General features: G+C 33.8%; 1 protein-coding gene across 4 annotated transcripts in view; it reads right to left on the bottom strand.

Annotated features, from left to right (window-relative positions):
* Window positions 1–7642: 7642 nt before the first annotated feature.
* Window positions 7643–23291, bottom strand: part of LOC150110333 (macrophage mannose receptor 1-like) — a 127275-nt gene continuing 111626 nt past the window's right edge. For 3 of the 4 annotated variants that reach the window (XM_090392959.1, XM_090392979.1, XM_090392965.1), the window contains 2 exons: window positions 18487–18555; window positions 7643–7987 (listed from right to left, as the gene is read on the bottom strand). In XM_090392959.1, the coding sequence (XP_090249085.1) occupies window positions 7827–7987; window positions 18487–18555 (230 nt within the window). In that variant the 3' untranslated portion in view covers window positions 7643–7826. The remainder of the gene's footprint in view (window positions 7988–18486; window positions 18556–23291) is intronic. The other variant, XM_090392972.1, reaches the window with a different exon arrangement.

Genomic DNA, 23291 nt, shown 5'->3' with positions numbered 1-23291 from the left:
CATTTGCTTTATCCAACTCAGCTGTCACTCTATTACAAAACGTGAGAAACTTATTGAGGATGATCTACCCTTCACAAAATCAATCTCCCCCCCCCCTCATGCAATATCCGATTTCTATATACCTATTCTTGTATTTTGCTCTTGAACAACTTATCCAATACTTTGACAACAACCGATATGCTATTAGGCCGCTAATTTCCTACGTCAGTCTTTCAGCCTCCTTTATGCAATGTAACTATTTTTCGCTCTTTCCACACCTGTGGGTTCTAACCCAGAACTCAGACTTAGATTAAACAAGATGGGCAATGGAAATTCCCATGCTAGAGCACGTAAAACTCGCGCTTTAGCCTGCATTTCAAGTTCCTTTCATAATCTGATTTTGCCTTTACCACAATAATTACTCTTCTGTCCTGTGCCTTGTACTGTTCATATGCCAGCAGGTTACCTTTCCCCTCAAGTTCCCTCCACAATTCTTTTTTTTTTTGCAGCTCCAGCTTAATGATGATATTCGTCCATTTATCTCCCACTGGATTTATTCTCCTGACTCTAGGTAGGCAGTCTTCCATTACCTCCCTCAAACACTCCTTTACCACCCATTTTCTTTGCACTATCAACATCCAGACCTTGCATTTTACATTCCGTGTCCCGATCCAGGCAGCAATCTCTTAAAATTGTACTTAACATCATTGTAATTCTCATATATCCCATCTTAACTGAAAATTCCACACATTTATCCATGTCCCAGGTCAAGACCAATGTGATGACTCCCAGATCATGCACTTTCGAACCCCTGTTATATTCCTTACATGCTGTTTCAGGTAATTATCCCTAAGGAACTGCATAAATTCCATTTCCTTCCTCCAATTTGTCCTCTCCTCCTTCCAATCTATATTCCCGTAGTTGAAATCACACATAATATTTACCTGTCTTCCACTCATTGAGTTTATTTCTCAATGCATGCTATCTGAAAAAAGAAGAAAGATGAAAAAAATGAAATCGAGAGGAACTGGAAAGAGGAAGATTGAAGCCAGCAGAACAAAATCTGTATATTTTGTTCTCTTAAATTTTGTTTTGCAGGACTCAATACGATATTTTCTCTGGCCTGCAGTTGAACTTCTATTCTCTTTGGTTGCAGTTCATCGGCTACCATTAATAACACTGCTCTTCACATTCTTTTCTCCCTATTCACAATGAACACAGTATGCCCTTCACATTCTATTCAATTAACTATACCATCTTCTGTTAACCATTTGTCACTACTGCCAATAACCTTTGGCTAGAATGAGCCAACCATTGCCAATAATTCCTCCTGCTTGTTCTGAGTGCTCTTGGCATTAGTGTACTTAAATTACAAATGTTCCTTAGGCCCACTGCTATGCTGATGCTTTATACTAAGAGAACTATTCTGGTTTGTTACCAGTGTTACTAATATAGGCATACTATAGACATTCTTACATTCAAGTGTGTCAATTATGCCTCCATATCAAGTCAACAGCTTAACCCATCTAAAAGTTCTACTTTCTCAGTCTCTACACATCCACTTTCACTTCATTCAACAACACCTTTTGAAGTCTCCAAAGAGCAAATCGATTCAGATACAAGCAATCCATATTGAGAAAATATCCGGTCACTATGAACCAAATATTGTTGGGTAATTGGAGAAATGTGATGTCACTGACATACCTTTCAGTGGTTATCAGTTTGAGATAAGTGACATCGTTTATCAGATGTAGGTAATTAACATCATTTATCAGACGTGGTCACGTGATATCATTATATTGGACATCAGCTGTGAGTGAAGTCATCTGTATCCTGGATACATGAGATGTGTAATGAACCTCTATATGCTTGTTTGGAATGCTGTAGTAAGGGTAATAGTTCGAGTATGGAATTCTGAGTGATGTTCAGAGTATGGAATTCAGGGAATTTCTCTTTGGGAGCCACTTAATGATGAGGTCACCTTGTGTCTTCTGGCTCGAGCATGAAATTCTGGGTAATGGGTAGAGTGTATAATTCTGGTATGTGTCTGGTGATGCTATCTGTTAATGACGTCACTTTAGTTTAAGTGTGGAATTTGGGTGAGAATATTTTGTTACCTGTTCAGGTCTTTGGCTCGAGTGTGGAATATGGGGAGAATAATAGTCTGCAGTTGGCAGCAAGGGTTTTCAAACAATTTAAATGTGTAGTATTTCATACCTTAATTTAGGCCATAAGAATTGTTATTTAAGTGTAAAGAGATGTCATAAAAGATTTTTTTTTACATTCATGTTTTTTGTCAGTACGTACACAGTTCTCTAAAATAATTAATTACTGGATATCAATGTTCCCCACCCAACTTTTTTTTTGCGTTCCCTGCATTAATTTCATTGTAGTGTAAACAGATGGTCTTATGATTTTGGTATTTTAAGTGTTTGGTATTTCGCCGTAATTTAGACAATAGGAATTTTTAGTATTGTATCAAGAGATGTCACCATTTTTTACATTCGCATTTTCTTCTCAATAGGTAGTAGTACCCATTTGTCTAAATTAATTAATTAATTAATTGTGTTCCTCACACTTTGTGTTTCGATCCTGTTTTAATTTAACTGTAGTTTACACTACGATTTGATATTTTTGGTACGGAGGAAAGGCTCCATAAATTTCATATGGTGTTAGTCCAATATACTCAAGTGGCCCTCGTATAGTTTTCATAAGTGTCCCAAAATAAAGAATGTTTAATGAAATGAATAAAGTCTTGAAAGTCTATATTTTACCATCGAAGAGTTGAGATGAGTAGCTATTATCTGATCCATAATTTGTATAGCTGGTAATTCAGTTTCCTAGAACAGTAATTGATAATCAATATCGTACATTTTGGATGAAAATTGCTCAGATTTTTGCAGCCGAAACTGTTGCATCGACGATAAGATCACCATCATGGCATTTGAGAATAATACAGTCAATAATGTCAATTTCATAATCTATCCCGCATTGCAGATAAAAGGATATCTTTCCAACGTTGCCAAAGGAAATTCCCCATCGCTTCTTGATAACCCCATCATATCATATGTATCTTCCAAAATAATAATGGGTCTCCATCCTTTCAGAGATATGTGCAATGTTTTTCTCATGCTATTTTCTTGAAGAAAAAAATTTCAATGGCTTTTGTGGATCATCCATTATATTAATTTACAAGACACACAACACATTACAAGAAGATGTTGGAATGAAATCAAGTCAACTGAACTAAACTGAAAATGCACTTAAGTCTTGTGTCTTATAGGTTAGTCTAGTCTGTCTACTTCCTTAAAATGTAAATCCACGCAGATGACATCGTGTGCATGTTTTTTCATGCTTCTCAATTGCCTGGATGTGATGTTACCCTCCATTGTGAAGTCATAAGGCAAAGCTTATTCATGTCTGTGCCCCTGTGCGAAATTTTTAATTTAGTAATTTTAATGCATAGGTTTTTTTTATTTTTTTTAACGCAATACACATATTTTCGAGCATGGATATAAGCACAAAATCTTTGGTTATGTTTCCAGTAACATGCGTAATTTCAGAGATCTATAGCTTCACGTTTTGGACAACCATGTCATTTAAATCAAGAATGGTTGTATGTAATGATTTCACTAACATTATCGATTTTTTTCTGCCTTTGGAGAGCAGTGTTTGATATTTGTATGTTGATTGTATTATGCAATCTCTTGGTTTGTGTAGAGATGAACCAATGTGTCATTTTATTAGTTGGTTGTATTTAATTAACCAAGAATTCTGCTTTTTCACTTTTTCAGGTAATTCATTCCACCTACAAGCTGGCGTTGTTGTTTTGGTGGTGGTAAATTACAATAATTCCACTTAAAAATTTCTTTAGGAAATAAAGCTGAGACTTCACTATAAAGAAATTGCACATCTATAAATTTAGCTAAGTCATTTATGAAATTTCGTATTTTTTTTCATCTCTATTCGAATGCTTTTCTATATTCTTCATCCTTATTATGTTACGTATTTTTTCTAACAGAAACAAAATAATTATTTATTATTATCATTTGAACTGAATATTATACTACAATGTTCATGTTAAATCTTCTGTTATAACTTCCTAAGTTTATACTTTAGACTAATGTATCCTATCCTATGGCATAATAAGTGTAGTAAGGAAATGAGACAAACATGGGAATGGATTCGCGTTTCATTCTTTGCATTTGCGTATTCTTTTTGTAAAGACACCATTATCATTATTTGTGATGTTCTGTTAATTTCATTGTAATGTGAACAAAGGGCACTACAATTTGGTATTTTGCAATCGTGGATGCAAAACATTGCATCCATAATTAAGCCAGTGGAGGATGACGGTGTGGAGAGGACAAAGTTAGTAAGACTCTCGATGCATTGTTCAAAAAAGAAAGAGCCAAAACCTAGGAACTTTACTGGTATAGAGAAAGAAGGTACATTTTCTTTTCACACAGTTGTACATGATCCAATTTTTAATCATGTGAACTGCCAGTCGAAACCTATTTCAAAACTTAACGACACATACTACTGCAGTGGTAGAACAAAGAGTGACATAGCAAATAACGTAATTGTACATTTGTAATGGATAAAGTACAAAATGAATTAAATAGTGCCAATTTTATAACTATATTGGAAGATGTCGCCAACAGACTAAACATAAAACATAATGTTACTTACTTGATACCAGCAAGCTGAACATTGAACTTTTAACGAGTTGTATAGTGAATCACACTCTTAAGATCATCATCATCATCATCATAACACTAATTACGGGTACAGACCGTATTTGTCTCTTCCGGTGCCATTATCATCCAATATCCTTTTTTGAGGTCTACCCTGCCTTCTCTTTCCAATTGGCTTATATTTTAGTATTTGTTTAGGAAGTCGGGTGTTGGCCATTCGGTTTACATGTTCTACTATCCATGTTTGTTTATAATTGTTTAGTTTTTCTTCTATTGATTTTGTTTTCAGTTCATTTAAAATGTCTTCGTTCCTTTTTTGATCTAATAATGTGTATTTTGCAGTTCTTCTCATACCTCTTATTCCACTTGTTTTTTCTTTGTTTATCTTGTTTGTTTATTGCCCAAATTTCACTGCCGTATAATAATGTGGGCACTGCTATTGTATTGTATATTTTCAAGCGTGTTTCGTTTTGTACTTTATTTGGGTTGAGTGTTCTATTTATCAGGCCTATAATCTGTAAAAATTTTGAAGTTTTTAATTTTATGTCTTTTTCTCCTTCATATCATATTTCACATCCAAGATAACCAAAAGTATTTATCTGTTCTATTATTTTATTATTAATAACTATTTTGTCCACAAAATGCCATTATTTTAGCTTTATCTATGAAAATTTTCATTCCAAATTGTTCTACTATAATGTTTAAATTATATATTGCTCTTTGTAAATTGTCTTCCTTATCTGATATTATTACCTGGTCATCTGCAAATAATAGCGTATTTATTTTGTTATTCCGGGAAATTTCTATACCTGGATTGTTTACGGTGTTCCACTGTATTAATATTTCATTAATGCAGATATTGAAAAGCGTTGGAGACAGAGGGCATGTCTTACTCCCCTGTCTTACTCCTTGGTTTATAGATTGTTTCTGGACAACTTTTCATTTATTTTTATTTTTATTTCATTATCTTTGTATATATTCAATATTGTGTGTAGTGAAATATTCGGTATATTTATTCTTTATAATATATCAAACAGTAAATATCTTCTTACTTTGTCAAATGATATTTCGTAATCTATAAACAAAAGGTGAGTTTCCAAATTAAATTATCTTCTTTTTTCTATACGTAGTTTTAAACAGAAAGCTGCATCCATTGTAGTGCGTCCTTTTCTAAATCCATTTTGACATTAATAATATTTTTTCACTGTATATTTTTAGTTTTTCATTAGGTATTCTGCTATATATTTTGTAGAATGTATTCAATAAACTAATACCTCTGTGGTATGCAGGTTTTGTTTTATCCTTTTTTTTAAATATAGGAATTTTTCAATTTGCATATATTTTATTTAAAAATTTTAGTAATCTTTCATGAATTTCTTTTCCAGCAAATTTATACAGTTCGTACTTTATCCCATCTTCACCTGCTAATTTGCCATTTTTTTATTTTATTTAGGTTGTCCTTTTATTCGTTCATTGCTATCATATCGTTTAAGGTTTTTGTAAGTTTCTGGTGTAATTATTTTTGATGCCAGTATTGTCCATCCAAAGATCTGTAAAGTAATCCAAGAATTCTTTTACATCTATTTCACAATTTATATTTGAAGTTTCTTTTATATCTGTATTCATGTGTTTTATTATTTTGCACGCACAGGGTCTTATGTTGTATATGTCATTTTCTATATATGGTACAGTGCGGTTTAAGACTTCTGGAATCAATTGCGTAGACTAGTATGATTTTTAAGCTTTTTTTTTTTTTTCATTTATATACGGTGAAAGTGGCTATTTTAATTGCATAGATAATATTCACTTAAATCGATCTATAGAAACTTTCATGTCATTAATCGCTCACATGAACACACTACTGATGTTCTGTGGAGAAAAATCTGTAGCTTGTTAGTGCAATGTAGACGTTTAGTGACGGTAGAGGGTGAGGCACCTAGTTGAGATTAAGTTGAGAATGGTAAATCTGGTTTTAGCTTCTAAAAGTTGTTAAGCAATCTTTAAATTCCTTTTCACACCATGAATATTATCGACGTCAGGTTTTGAAATGGTCTTTTGGTGTTATTTTATTTATTTTTATATTTTTGTGCAGATTGTTTTTGAGAGGAAGTTTAGGGATCTGTAATACTGTCAGATTTTCTTATGTTCATTTTCGTGGTGATTTGATGTAAAGAAATAGTTAATTAATTAGGCAGTGGAGTGAGAATAAAGGACCCACACACATGCATGAATGCGCACACACACGCAAACAAACACATTCTACAGTGAGAGAATTTCTTCTGTACATCAGAGTTTACCTGCCAGGCAAGACTTGACATGGGAAATGATACAGGATTATTTGCTACCTGATCGGGAAATTTCCTGATGCGTTATTATTGGATTATGTCTAATGTAATATCCCACTAGTGGCCTGAGAAACCGTTTTAGTGCTGTGTTCAGCATGAGCATAAGACTTTTACCCATACGATAAGTAAGAAGAAAGTTAAAAAAAAAAAAACGGAACCATGTAACTCTAGGAATCAACCAAGTCAACAGCCGCTCCATGCTCCCGATATGCAAAGCGCAGGTATTTCAGAGATTGGTGAAGTTAACCTATCATCTAATGATCTAGTTGGCATTGTCTCCGACTAGGAAGCCTGTGCAAATAACACTTCTGTGACCAGTTTTCCCAAACGAGGTTTAGAGACCCTGGCGAGAACAGCAGCCACACTAAACCTCGTTTGGGAAAACTGGTCACAGAAGTGTAAAGCGAGATATGTTTGGCTAGAGGAGGATACATGATGCTGGTCAGCAGCCCATTAATGACAGAGATTTAGTTTGATTTAGTTTCCTCAAACAGTAGAATTATATAAAATGCTACTTCCCTTTTATTCTGAAGTAATCGACGAATAATATCTGCAAATAAACTGCCTCAACATAGTTATAAGTTATTAATAATCATATTTGTTTTTCTACGTTAAAACAAATTAAGCATTTTAAATAACACTTTATTACATGTATGCAGAACAGTTTGTCAATCTTAGGCTCACTGATTCCTTCGTTGTCTGGCGGAAAGAGATTGAAATTTACACACACTTCATCATCCTAAATTTCTAACATCATTATCTTCCGTTCGTGTGACGTTTAGAAATAATGCATTATTTGAACGAGTTATTCATCTTCTCTTAGTCTGCTTAAAAGGGAGAATTGTGCCGCCGTCGTGCTCCTCCTTCTCCTCTTGAAGTAAAGAAATATCGCTAGGGCTGAAAGCAAACTCACTACTACTAATGCAGCCACTGCTATTCCGGCAATTCCACCTGCAAAATGAGAAGCTTCAACTGAAATTCTTGCTGATATCCAAATATTAATTAGAATATAAGTCAAAAGGGTTAAAACTTGTCATAAAACATTATTTTAGAAAATAATAATAAATATCTAAATATCTATTGTTATTTTTACCAAGCTTTTTGTCCAGTTCTTCAACAACATATGACCGCTGTTAGACATAAGCAGACATGTTAGCAGCAAAAAAATCAATACTTATAACAAATAATATTAAATAATTGTTGGCTAAAGAAATTAGAATTGTTAATGAAGTTGGAATAAGTGAACATGGAATGGTGAAAACGAGTTTTGCATGAAAAAGTATAAAATGAGTTATTTTTTTTAATTAAAATGATTTATCGGCAATTAAAATGTTTAATTTTCTTCACGCGTGCTATTAAAGTTAAAATCTACGACATGTTGCATTTTTTTCATATGTACCATTGATAAGCGATGATTTTAACAGCAGGTATCCCGTCCAGTAAAAAAGTAGAGTAATACGTTTATTAGAGAATTGCAGAGATCGTAGTAAATTTGTTTAAATGGCTCATTATGCATATACGAACATTTCGATCAGGATTATAGCTATCCCTAATCTCGTAACAGTTTATTCAATGTTTTACTCTTTGGTAATCTAATTTCTTAAGAGAAGAAAGATAAAAAAGTTCCAAGGAGACATTTCCTGATTATTTCTATTATAGTAATTTTAATACAAAATTCTCCAAAACGAATCGATAGCTGCTAGGAAAGAAAACGCACATAATAACCCATAATAACCCTAGAATAAGAGGTAATTTTCATTCTCGTTCCTACACACTTCGTCTATGTCAATTATAGTGCGGGTTTCAGCTATACCTTCGTATATCCAACTAATATCGCGCAAGTTTCTTTTCTTTATTAATTCAGCTTTAATATATACTGCCAGGGTTACGTTATCCTATCAATTACTCTCATTCCTAAATATCTTTGATCCATCACAGAGCCATAAAAGATGCGATAAATGACTTCCACTCCTTTCCAAAGTCTGAATATTTTTTCGCTCTAAAATACTTCCAACACATCTGCTCTGACCAAATAACCGCTAACAATACCGCAAACCAATATCCAAGCTTGGTATAGCATGGAGTGACCCAACGTACTGGAAATAATATTCAGCACATTACAAGTGACTCTAACTTCGCACCAAAGCTACAGTAGAATTCAGAATAGATGTAAACCATCCGTCGAAAAATCCAAATCACACTTTCAGAGACCCAAGTGCTTTTTGAGCAGAAGATTTAAAGAGCACATGAGCTCCTGATCTTTCTCTCCTTCAAAGCTACTGAATGCAACGGCTACTCTCCCTTGTTAATGCCTCTACCATGTCTGTGTTGTAACATCCTAACACAACCGAACTTGTCCTTCTCTAACTTCTACAAAAACGACTATGGCAATCCTTGCATTATCAAGAATAGCTCAGCGCGTGCCTTCTTTGGTCTTTTCACAGAATGATATCAGAATAATAATGAATAACTCGGACAACACTATCCATTTTTGAACTAATTATACCTTCAAAAATGGATAGTGTTGTCCGAGTTATTCATTGTCATTCTGATAATGATAACGACATTAATGATAATGATAATGACATTAATGATAATGATAATGATAATGATAATGAATGTGATAATGAATGTGATAATGATAATGAATGTGATAATGAATTCTGATAATGATAATGATTCTGATAATGACAACTTTGGCTTTCTAATACAATTAGATATAATACAAATACATTGAATACAATTAGACCCAAACCCAGTCATCTCTGACTCAGAGCTAATATTCTTCTCAAATAATTCCTTTTCATGAAACTGCATAAATATATCTTCTTGTTCTACCTTAGTAGACTTTAGTTCAAGCAACGTATCAGAAACAAATTACGCTGCTATAGCAAATTATCTCTTACGACAAAGGACTCAGAATAAATTCTGTTGGCTTTACTCTTCTCTAAATACTCATTTCATTACTGATGAAATCATTTATCCTTTTTGCTAAATAGAGTTTCCTTCTTATCTGCAGTATTAAAAGAAAACAAAAAATGTTATCTTGCAACATAGAAATCTTCTATTTGTAATTTTATGTAATGACTGGAAGAAATAACACACACAGGATGAAGAAACTAAACAGTAGTTCTAATTTTACTAATGTAAAATTAGAACTACTTAATTAAAAAATTAATTAAAAAATTAAAAATCCTTTTAAACCAATCAGAGGCGTTCTACTTCCAGATTTTTATCGTTGGTCTTCCCTCATAGGAAAGTAAACTGTTTACTCTGTCCCTCTCCATGGATAAATTTAAACAGTCTATAACTTTATGCTTATAAAATGTCCTTAAATTTGAACAGTGTTTCCTAGTGCTGACACATCAACGATCATAGGTTTTTAACGGTATTTTTAAGGAAAATACAACGTAGACTAATATATTAACTAAACTAAATTTAACTAATATTTCTATTATTTCGGAAACGTCAAATTGCCATCATCAGGAAGCAAAATAATATAAGATACGGAAGTGGTCTGAAGGTTCTCGTCCTCGACCATAGATTGCAACACTATCGGCAAGTATTTTTTTCTCTCAGTTAGTAGATGTGTTGTAAGCATCCATGTGAAATTGCAAGTCATTCCTTCAAGCAGCTTTGTTTTATTCAGCTGTCTGAAGCAAAGTTGTTGTCTGTATCACTTGAAATGTATCGTCCTGTTACAAAATTCTTTATAAAAGAAGGTTTAACGCCAAAAGAAATTCATCGAAGTTCATAAACGTTTATGGGCACTCTTCTTCTTCGTTTTCGGCAACTAAGAAACGGCCTTTCGAATATAAACGTTTCCGTACCAGCCTTGAAGGTGATCCACGTGAGGAACATCAAAAAAGTGTAAAAACACCAAAAATCAATGATCAAATGCACGATATGATATTGGATGACCGGCGAGTCAAAGTGCGAGAAATTGCTGAGACTGTACGCATTTCAAAAGAACGTGTAGGATATATATTTTGCATGACAAATTGCATATAAAAAATCATTGCGCAAGATGGGTGCCGCACTAGTTCACAGCAGATCAAAATCGCACTCGCATGAAAATTTCTGGCAAGTGCTTGCAACGTTTTAACAATAATAAAACTGATTTTATGCGCCATTTATTACTATAGATGAGAATTGCATTCACCATTCCACACCAGAATCTAAACAGCAGTAAATTCATTGGACAGAAGCCGGTTGTTCAGCACCAAAGAAGACAAAGTCATCATCAGTTCCATCAGCAGAAATGGTCATGGCATCGGTGTTTTGGGATGCTAAAGGCATTTTGTTTATTAATTATCTTGAATAGGGTAAAACAATAACCGGGGAATATTATTCCGATTTCTTAACCAGACTAGACGAAAATAATAGTGAGAAAAGCCCCGTTTGAAGAGAACCGGTTTTTTTTAATCTTTCATCGGGATAATGCACCTGCTCAGGAAAGTGTTTTTGCAATGGGAAAATTCAGGGTTCTGCACTATGAATTGTTGGAACATTCACCCTATTCCACAGATTTGGCTCATTCTGACTTCTGCCTCTTCCCAAAACTAAAACTCTTCCTCGCTAGGGAACGTTTTTCTTCGAATCAAGAGGAGATTGCAGCTGTAGAGGGGTAATTTGCAGATCTTACTGAGAACCACTACAAGGACTGGATAATGGCTCTGGAGCATCGCTGGAATAAATTTATTAGTCTTAAGGGAGATTATGTTGAAAAATAAAAATAGTTTTGAAATAATAAATTCGTTTTTTCATTGTTAGCCCGAGAACTTTTCAGACCAAGTGCAGGAACGTCTCGCACTAAGTAATGAGGCTGAAGCATGTCAATTGAGAGTATGCCTAGAGTGCTGAATTGTAAACCAGAGTGGGTTGCATTGGGCGCTCTTGGCTGTTGGGCTGAAGTGAGGAGGATTGCGCTATAAACAAATAGACGGGTTTGATTGATTGTAAGGGAAGCGGCACTCCCATGGACCCCTAGCTGGATCTATCCTCTCCTTCTTCTACTTTGAGGAAGACCCACTTACTTTAATCTTTCCTATAAGGCCTTACCAGCCAAATCTTCTTACTTTATGACCCTTGTGCTATTAGAGTACTCGAGGGCCATGGGGTCTTTCATTTCTGGCCTTACAACTATTTCCTCTCTATAAACCTTACTATATTTCTTCTATAATCTACCCTTTCCCCTTCAATATACCCTATTCCTCCTATGGGTTTAAATTCGGAAGAAGGCGAGTTCAGAAGCCTTAAGGTAGCAGCCCTACCACTGAACTATTCCATCGTCAGGCTAGTCCCCTGACATGGAGAACATAACCATACTTGTAAGCTGACAGAAAAAGATATTCGGATTGAATCTATGGGAAACTACCCTGGAATGGAAAAGGGAAAACGAAAATGGAAACGACAAAATATAATACACATAGCAAACTGGAATGTAAGAGGAATAGCATATAAAGAAATAGAATTAGACCAGTTATTAAATGAAAGAAATTTTAAAATAGCAGTAATCACTGAAACAAAAAATAAATTAAAAGGAACTATGAGAACTGAAAATTTTAATGTGATATACAGTGGAGTCGACAGAGACCAAATAGCACAAGCAGGAGTCATGATTTGGATTCATAACTCCCTTTCAAAACAGTTAAAACATTATAAATTATGGAATGAAAGAATAATAGAAGCTAGAATAAAAATAGATAGAGGCTATTTAACAATAATTGGTTTATATGCCCCAGAAGAAGGAAGAGAACAGGATAATATTGATTTTTATAATCAGCTATAAAACATATATAATAAAATAAATAAAAATGATTACATAATTTTAGCAGTAGACTTAAATGCAAGAATTGGAAACACGAAAATTAATAATAATATAGGAATACATGGAGAACACACTCTAAACAGAAATGGTAAAAAATTGATTGATTTTGTAGTTTATAATAACCTAAAAATAATGAATTCCTTCTAAAAACATAAAGACATATATAAATATAATTGGGAAGCAAGAGGATGGAAATCAATATTAGATTACTTCATATTAAATGAAAAGACATCAAAATTTACACTAGATGTTAGAGTCCACAGAGGATATGAAATAAGCAGTGACCACTTCCTTGTTAAAATAAAATTAAGATTACCACCTAAATGGCTACAAGTAACAAGAACAGAAAGAAAAATTGAAACATTTGTTTATAAAACTAGACTATTCAATGACACAAATGTACAATGGCTATATGAACAAAGAATTAACCAGTATCTAGATAAAATAAAACAAAATGAAGAAATAGAAATAGAATGGCTTAATATAAAAACGATACTAAATGCAGCAGCAAATGAAAGCTTAGGAAAGACCAAAAAATTCAATAAAAGAAAAAAAACTGAAGATCTGGGATGATACAATCAAAGAAATAATCAAAAAGAAAAAACAAGCCTATCACAAATGGTTAAGCAGTAAAAGATTAGAAGATGAAATAGAATATAAAAGAATAAGAGCCATAGCTAAAAGAGAAGTCATAAAAAGACATAGAGAATCATGGAATAAATTTGTTTCTAATTTAGAACATGATTTATATAAAATAAGACCCAATGTATATAAGATTTTGAAACACCTAAATGCAGATACCAAAGAAAACATAAAATAAAACACTAAATTGAAATTATAAGAATTTCTAAATTATTACACAGAACTGTGGAAGACAAATATTTTAAAAAAGACAACTGGCAAACAATTAACGAAAATGAAAAGGAAATAACTGAAGAAGAATTAGAAATCAGCCTAAAAGAAACAAGAAACGGAAAATCACCTGGAGAAGATAAGCTAGGTTCAGAACTATATAAATACGCAGGAACAAGATTCAAATGAAGACTCTTATTATTTTTAAATAAAATTTACTCAACTGGTATCCCCCCAATAGAATGGAAAAAAGCAATTGTGACTCCTATCTTTAAGAAAGGTAATAGAGATGACCCTAAAAACTATAGAGGTATCAGTATACTAAATTCATGTTACAAAATATACAGCAGAATCCTAAATAACAAACTAATGAAATATTCAGAAAACTTTATTCTAGAGGTACAAAATGGATTTAGAAAAGGACGATCATGTATAGACCCAGCCTTCTGCCTAAAATTAATAATAGAGAAAAGAAGAGAATATAATTTAGAAACACATATTGCATTTATTGACTTTGAAAAGGCATTTGACAAAGTTAAAAGAAAGATATTATTTAACATATTAAAAGAAAGACAAATACCAAATAATATCCTAAAAGCTGTCACAAGTATATATGAAAATAATCAAATACAAATAAGGTTAAATCATGAGCTATCATATACAAGAGAGATAAACCAAGGGGTCCGACAGGGATGTCCCCTCTCAGCAACTCTTTTTAATATCTACTTAAATGAAATAATAATAAAATGGAGTAAAAATTTATACCAAGGAATTAAACTTTCACCTACGCTTAACTTAAACACTCTCCTCTTTGCAAACAACCAAATAATAATTACAAATTCTGAAAATAACTTACAGAAAGCTATTTTAAATCTAAATGAGATATCCAAAGATTATTGTATGGTAATATCAACGGAATAATCAAAATCTATGACCTTTAAAGGACAAGATCCAGCAAGAACTAAAATAGTATTAGATAACAAGATCTTAGAACAGGTGAATTCATTTAACTACCTAGGATGTATGATCACTTATGAAAATGAAAAAGATATAAACATAAAAATTGCAAAATATTTAAAAATAACAACAGTAATCAACTCTATATTTAAACCAAACCTAGTTCATAAACAAACCAGACTAAAAGTATACAATATATTAGCCCTACCGGTCTTAATGTATGGGAGCGAAATCTGGAGAATAAAACAAAAAGACAAACAAAAATTAACAACAGCAGAAATGAAGTTTATGAGAAAAACTGCAAAATATACACTATTTGATCACAAAAGAAACGAAGATATTATGAGAGAATTAAACCAAGAACCAGTAATTGAAAAAATTAAAAAATATAAACATAGATGGATGGAACACGTTCAAAGAATGAAAACGGAAAGATTACCAAAGCAAGCCTTAAAGTACAAGCCATTAGGAAAAAGAAAGCCAGGATGTTCTCTTAAACGATTCAACGATGACTTAATTATTTTTACACGCACGTCTAAGGCCGGAACATGGCATAGTAGGCCTAAATCCTTGATACGTATGATGATGATGACAAATAGACGGGACAGTCCTCTATGTTCTGACTTTCCTAATGAATTTTGCGGAAACTTCATGGAAACATTTGAAGACAAATTTTGAAACTCTTGACTAGGTGCATCCAAAGTTTGGCTACGCTTTGCCGAAAATCTGTTCTACATATGGCAGTATTACCTGGATGCTCTCATCATACTTTTCTCATCATACATCTAAACCAGCAACATTCAAGCAACCAGTTCACATTAGAAAAAGAAAATAACGAGTACCACCCCTTTCTATATACGTTACCTACACACTAATCTGGTTGATTCTTGGAAATCTCTGTTTACACACACACACACACACACACACACACACACACACACACACACACACACACACACACACACACACACACACACACACACACCGCTAGATACATTCACACAAACAGCCACACCACCCCCTCCCCTCTTAACAGCATGGGATTATAAAAAACTTGATATAATATGGCTAAATTAATTACTTCAGATAATAGTCTGAAGTAATTAATTGGCAGAACTCGCTCACCTTCACAAAACCTCATTATCCAATGGCTATAATGCCCACCACATCAAAAGAAAATACACATTCAAACCAAATACTCCTTCCTGTTTTCAAGCATAGACTACACTGAAGCTATCAATAATCTAAACCACAACTGAAAACGTAACGATAATGGTAAAAAATACAAATTTTCAGTCATCACTTCCAGAACATATGAAAATAGCATAACTTACCCACTTCACGAAAGACCACCCACAGTCGTCCCTAGACCTTCAATATATTTATCAGATCCCTTTAAAACTACCCTGATATGGCCAGCAGACAGGACAACCAACATCTGAATAGTTAAACATAAGGAAAATTTCCATTTCAACACCATAGTCATTTGCAATAAAAACTGCAGTTATTTTTTGATAAATACGAGGTGTGACAGTTCAGTTCCAGGAACGGCCGCGTAGTGTCACCCATGTGGTGATTTGGTTTGAGTCACCTGAATTGTCTTTGTACTCGTTTAACTAATGCATGCATAAACCTCAAGCGTCATCTGCTAGTTGACGCCAAAGTTTATTCACAAATCTTCTACAGCAAAAACTGTAGAAGATCTGTAAATAAACTTTGGCGTAAAAATGTGTGATCGAAATTCTGTGATCGTGTTAACATCAAATTTTGTATGAAAATCGGCAAAACTGCTACTGAAACGTTGGAGCTGTGGAAAGTGGCATATGGTGAATGCTCTGAAAACGTCAAGTGTCTGCGGGAGGCATACGAGATTCAAAGGTGGGCAAGATGTGAACGACAATCCCAGAAGTGGGCAGCCAAAAACAAAAATGACGAACGCAAAGTTGCAGAGAGTGAGAGATTTGGTACTGTCTGACAGACGATTAAGTATGCGATTAATGGCTGATGAATTGAAAATGAATCGAGAAACAGTCAGGTTAATTTTAACTGAAGAATTGGGCATGCGAAAATTTATGCGAAGTTTTGTGGCTAAGATCTTGACGAATGAACAGAAGCAGTGGCGGGTTCAAGTTGCATCTGATATTTCTGCAAATACACATGTTTCAGAGAGTAATTACGAGTGACGAAACTTGGTGCTTACAGTATGGTCTCGAAACAAATCGCCAAAGCATGGCGTGGAAAACTCCGAGTTCGCCATGTCCGAAGAAAGCACGAATATCACGTTCGCAGTTCAAGATCATGCTAGTGTGTTTATTTGATCACAATGGGGGGATAACCCACTATGAATTCATTGAATAAGGACAAACGGTCAACCAGCAATGCTATTTAGAGGTGATGAAGAGATTACGAGATTCTGTTCGAACTAAACGACCTGACTTGTGGCCTGACATGCTGATCATCCATCGCGACATTGCGCCAAGCCATAGCGAGTTCATCGTAAGAGAGTTTCTGGCCAAAAGTTCGATTACTGAATTATGTCATCCTGCTTATTCATCAGACTTAGATCCCTATGATTTCTGGATGTTTCTAAAATTAAAGATTGCGTTAAAAGGATATCCAGCATAATTATTATTGTATCAAAATTATCTGATAAAGGAACTTATGCGTATTACGGAAACAGAGTTCTACGCTTGTTACCAAAAATGAGAACACTGTCTAAACCAGTGTATAAATGCACAAGGGGACTACTTCGAAGGTGACAGTAGCCACTAATGTTTAGTTCTGAACGTAGGTTTTTTAGAGGTGCATTCCGGGAATTAAACTTGAATTTTAACGAACTGTGATATTTTCGATGAGTTTCCTTTCGATAAGTCGTGTTTTCGATTAATTGCAGTAAGGCGAATTACTTTTTTTTGACTAACTGCCTTTCAATTAAATGTCTTTTTTGATTAACTTTTTTGATGAACTGTTTTTCGATTAATCATTTATTCTTTAATTGTGTTTTCAATAAATTACCTTTCTGTGAATTATCGCTTGATAAACTGTCTTCTGATGAATTGTTTTAGGTGAATAATCTGCATTACCAGGCTAGCCTACACCGATCGACTCTTGTAGAAGTAATTTCATTCTCTGCTTCTTTTACTCTCAAAATCTTCTGTTACAGTTTTTATTCCTGACACAAATTCCCATCGGTTTATCATCTAACAGTATACTCTCCCGAATTAGCAAACCTACATCAATTTTTTTTCTCACATTTAAATTGCACATAAAAACATTTGCAAGAATGTTTGATACTACATGTAGATAGATAAGCGGAATCCAGTTAAACGATCTGTAGTTTCAAAGATCTTCCTACATATATTTCAGGCAGAGGGTTTTACATAAGTTTTTTCTAAAGAACTAAGTCCCCCCCCCCCCCAGCTGCTCTACAAGAAATAAATATTTTCCTATTTTTATGCTGAATTATTTATTCAAACGCAGTGTTCATGTAGAATTATACATTTTCAGTATTCTATTGCGCGAAGTTGACGAGTATAATTAAACACAAACAAATCCTGAGCTGTGATTGCGACTGATGTTGTTTGATTGAATTTTAATACGAAGTCAGTCAAAGAGTTTGCTATTGTTATACAACGAATATGTACAGAACAATATTAAGACATGTAACCTAAAAATGTAATTCAGTTGGACTTTCAGTTAAGAATCTTGCTTGAGTATGAATATATCAGCATCAAAAGTTGATTGGAAAGATTTCATTCAAAATTTAAGTTTAGTTATAAAAATAATTTAATATTTATAATTCTCAAGACCATGATTATATACTTACCGCCACATAACTGACACTCTTCTGATGTTTTCTCGTCTGTTATCCTCTTAAATGATTTATAGTGAGGAACTATAAAATACAAGTCATTTCGATTTTTTATAAACAACACTAGATTTAAAAGTTACAATGCGTACGATTTTTATTATAAAGCAATATTTCAAAATTATATCTCATTATATATATCGTGTAATATATATTACACGTGTAATATATATTACCTCGTGTAATATAATAGTAATATATATATCGTGAATTAGTTATGCATTCGGATCAACTCCTCCTCCCATCCGCACACACCTGTTGATTTACATGTTCGGGGAGATAACAAAATACAATGTGATATATCAACATCAAGTGTGACTGCTATAAATTGGCAACACCTATCTTCTGTGCGTAGTCAGTAAATGTCTGGAAGGAATAGGAAAACGTAGGGACGTAACCAGTATGACCGCTTGCATATAATTCGGACCGGAGTACAGGTGCCAGTATTTTGGAAACAGCATGGAGACCTAATGCAGAAGTGTTATACTCAATTGGACAACGAGCCATTTGCCATAAGTGTGTATCTCTGGTGGGTAGTAAAACATTGTCAACTAAACAAAAACTGCAATAATTAAAATCGATGGAAAGTGAAAGAATGAGTATAAATAAACTGGAAAATTAATAATGAAATTTAATTTATTCTAAGTCATTACAAGACTAAAATATTAATTTTATGTCTTGTATGGTCAACATAGCATTCTGAAGGGTCGATCATGCCTTAGTAATTTATTTGCTTTTTTCATAATTGAGTAACAGTTGAGTTGGATAAAGGAAATGGCTGCGCGATGATTTTGCTGGATTCAGAAAAGTATTTAAAAGAATACCTCATGGAACGCCGTTATGAAATTAGAACAAAAGAGAAGGGATATGTCTCTAGTTGACATTGGATACGAAAGTGGGTAAAACGGTGCGCGCTGAACAGATATCAAAAAGTTTTATATGGAGGGGCAGTAGGAGGGAGAAAACAGGTAGCTAATGGTGTACTAGGACCATCGCTGCATGATTTGCACATGAATGATACAGGAAATAACTTGAATGGAAACAGTCAGTTGTTTCCTTATGATGCGAAATTAGGTAGGGCAATAGTTTATCAAGATAATGTGAAGCGTTTGCAGGATTATTTAATAGGCTTCCAGTATGCGCAGAAGATAATGGGTATGAGTTTAACGTGGAGATATGTAATGTTATGCATTTTGGGATAAACAGATTACAATCCGTGTATCATATTGATGGCACTGCACTCCAGGATACTAGATGAAGTTAGAGATTTAGTATGGCGGTAGACAGAGAATTAAAGTTTATAGGACATATTGCTAATGTTGTCATTAGCAATATGTCACATTAACAAGTAGAGATAAGAAAGTTGTCATTCCTCTTTATAAGACTTTTATATGCCCACATCTGGATTAATGTGCTCACGTTTGTTCCCCTGAGTTTCTTCGGAATGAGGAAGAGATGAATAGGATTCACAGGGAAGTGAACAAGATGGTGAGTTGCGTGTGGAATGTTTTCCTATGAAGGTGTGTGGGTGTGGGTGTGGATTTCAGAAGTTGGTTGATAGGAGAAATAGAAGGGATGCGATAATTTTTTTTTTGCTTGGACAATTGAATAAGTGGAATGGGATGCCAGAGTCAGCTGCGAGTGCGTTGTCTGTAAATCGATTCAAGGTGAGTCGGGATAGATTGCGACTCCAGCGATATGTCTTCGGACTGCGTGAATGTGCCCATATAATACTACTTCTACTAATTATAATTAAAATTATAATTTATAATTATCATCTTCATCATTAAAAAACAGAAAGCACATCACAGTTATAGGATCAACTTACAGCAAATAGGTACCGGTGACGTGTAGAATATCACAAAAAGCTGTTCTATCTCCCTGTTCTATTATGTTTAATATATATACAAACACAAGATATTAGCCATCTTCCCCTAAACAGTAATATCTTCAAAAACGCAGCGATTCTGCCACAGTATCCATTCACAACGCAAATATAGGTAACACAAATAAGAAACACGACACGAGTCTGTTCACTAACTTGCTAACTGAAAACGGCATATGAATACAACCTGCAAAAACAATGCTAATGATATTCAAAAAACCTAGAGTCGTACCTATAAACACTACATAACTCACTATCCGACATACATCCACAAAGCGCTGAACCAAAATCCACAATCATCAGCAAGGTGAAAACAATACACTATCAAGGACTACACTTCGGTGCTAATCAAAGTTGGAATAGCAATTCAAATTGTTTGCACAATAAACTCATGATAATTGCAAGCAAACTATATCGATTAAAAGATATTGCTCCGACAAACTTGAAAATACTACTATATAAACATTACGTGAAAACATTTTAAGGTACGCAAATACATAATTTTCATTCTACACAGAGTGCAAACTTAACTGATTACAATTGTTGCAAAATAAAATGTAAAACTAATTTTCTGAGAACAACTATAACAGTCCACACTTATACTGGAAACAAGAATAAAACACACAATATAAAAAGTAAAGCATTTCTGCCACTACACATTCAAATTGTATATAAACAAGCTAAAACATTACTTCAGTCCAACCTTCAGAGCAACGAGAACAACATATCAGATAAGACCACCACAGTCAACAAACTACATAGTATATAACTATAATAATCTCTACCGAAAAGCCACTCGAAACTTCTTCATACCCTGACATGCTCAACAAAATGCCATTCAAAGATCGAAACCTAGGAAGTTACAGAGACCTTCGAAACGGGCGGTATATAGATATTATAGCAAGACGGAAAAAGTGAAGAGAAATTAAACGCCCACGCTCAAGAGCACATGCACAAACCTACAACGAATTCTCTCAAACATCTTTCAAGAACACAAGCATGCCATATCCCAAATCCGTCTCTTTCAAAAAAGGTGAGACAGATATATATATATATATATATATGTGTGTGTGTGTGTGTGTGTGTATGTGTGTGTGTGTGTGTACACACACACACACATATTAATTAATATATATATACACACGAAGTTTGTGGGTTTTAGGAAACGGTCTCGGCCTCGACCATAGATGGCAGCACTATCGGCAAGATTTTTTCTGTAAGTTGATAGATGTGTTGTAAGTATCCATGTGAAATTACAAGTCATTCCATCAAGTAGTTTGTTTTATACAGCTGTCTAAAGCAAAAGTGTTGTCTGTATCCCTTGAAATATATCGTGCGGTTATAAAATTCTTTGTGAAAGAAAGTTTAACGCCAAAAGAATTTAATTCGAAGTTTCATAAACGTTTATGGGCACACACTTCTCCTTCATTTTCGACAATTAAGAAATACTCTGCCCAGTTTAAACATGGCGTGCCAGCCTTGAAAACGGTCACGTGGAGGATGTCCAAAAAGTGTAACAACACCAAAAATCATTGATCAAATGAAGGTATACTATCGGATGACCGGCGAATCAAAATGCTTGAAATTGCAGAGACTATAGGCATTTCAAAAGAACGTGTAGGGATATATTTTGCATGAAGAGTTGAAAATGAAAAAGCTTTGTGCAAGATAGGTCCCGTGCTTGCTCACAGCTGATCAAACGCACTCGCATGAAAATCTCTTGGAGCGTTTAAAAAAAGAATAGAACTGATATTGTGCCTCGATCTATTAATATGGATGAGAACGGGATTCACCGTTACACACCAGAATCCATACAGCAGTCAAATCAGTGGACAGAAGCCGGTGGTTCGGAGCGGAAGAAGAAATATTTTTTCCATCAGCAGGAAAGGTAATAATATTGGTGTTTTGGAATTTTGTTAATTACTGAAAGCATTTTGTTTATTAATTGTCTTGAAAATGGTAAAACAATAACCCAAGAATAATATTCCGATCTTTTAACCAAACTAGACGAAAAAAGTAGTGAAAAAAGGCCTGGTTTGCAGAAGAAAAAATCATCTTTCATCAGGATAATGCACCTGCCCACAAAAGTGGTTTGACAGTGCGGAAAATTAAGGCATCTGCACTATGAATTGTTGGAACATCCACCCTATTCCTCACATTTGACTCCCTCTGACTTCTATCTCTTCCCAAAACTATAAATCTTCCTCGCTGGCCAGCGTTGCTTTTCGAATCAAGAGGTAATTGCGGCTGTAGAGGGGTATTTGCAAATGTTACTGATAAGCACTACAGAGACGGGATAATGATGCTGGAGACCCTCTGAAATAAATGTATTAGTCTTAAGGGAGATTATGTCGAAACATAAAAATAATTTTGAAATTATTTTTATTTCAAAATTAATCTTAAGAAGATTAATATATATCTGTAATTTGTATACCGAATTTTGTAGAGAAGTAAAATATCTGTATTAAACACAGAATCTATAAAAAATAGCAAAAGGAAAACACAAAACAAAAAATGCAAAAAATATGTATATTAATACAAAATCATGACATTATTATTATTATTATTATTATTATTATTATTATTATTATTATTATTATTATTATTATTATTATTATTATTGAACTATGCGATGTAATGCTGCATTTTGATGAACTGCATGAACATTTGTGCCAATATGTAAACACGATGGATAAATGTTTATTTAATTTTACAAAATATATATGTATATTTATAAAGAATTAAGTACTCTTAAGCAGATTAAGTGAATTAAGCAAAAAAGTATTATTATTATTATTATTATTATTATTATTATTATTATTATTATTATTATTATTTAGAGAATTGTAATATAAATTGGAAATTAGATAACAACGAA

The sequence above is a fragment of the Typopeltis vanoorti genome, chromosome 1 (assembly GCF_054136105.1).
Source record: "Typopeltis vanoorti isolate ZY-2024b chromosome 1, IOZ_Tvanoo_1.0, whole genome shotgun sequence".
In the NCBI taxonomy this organism is placed as follows: domain Eukaryota; kingdom Metazoa; phylum Arthropoda; class Arachnida; order Uropygi; family Thelyphonidae; genus Typopeltis; species Typopeltis vanoorti.
Note: the sequence above shows the minus strand (reverse complement) of the source record. Positions and strands in the feature narration are given on the sequence as shown.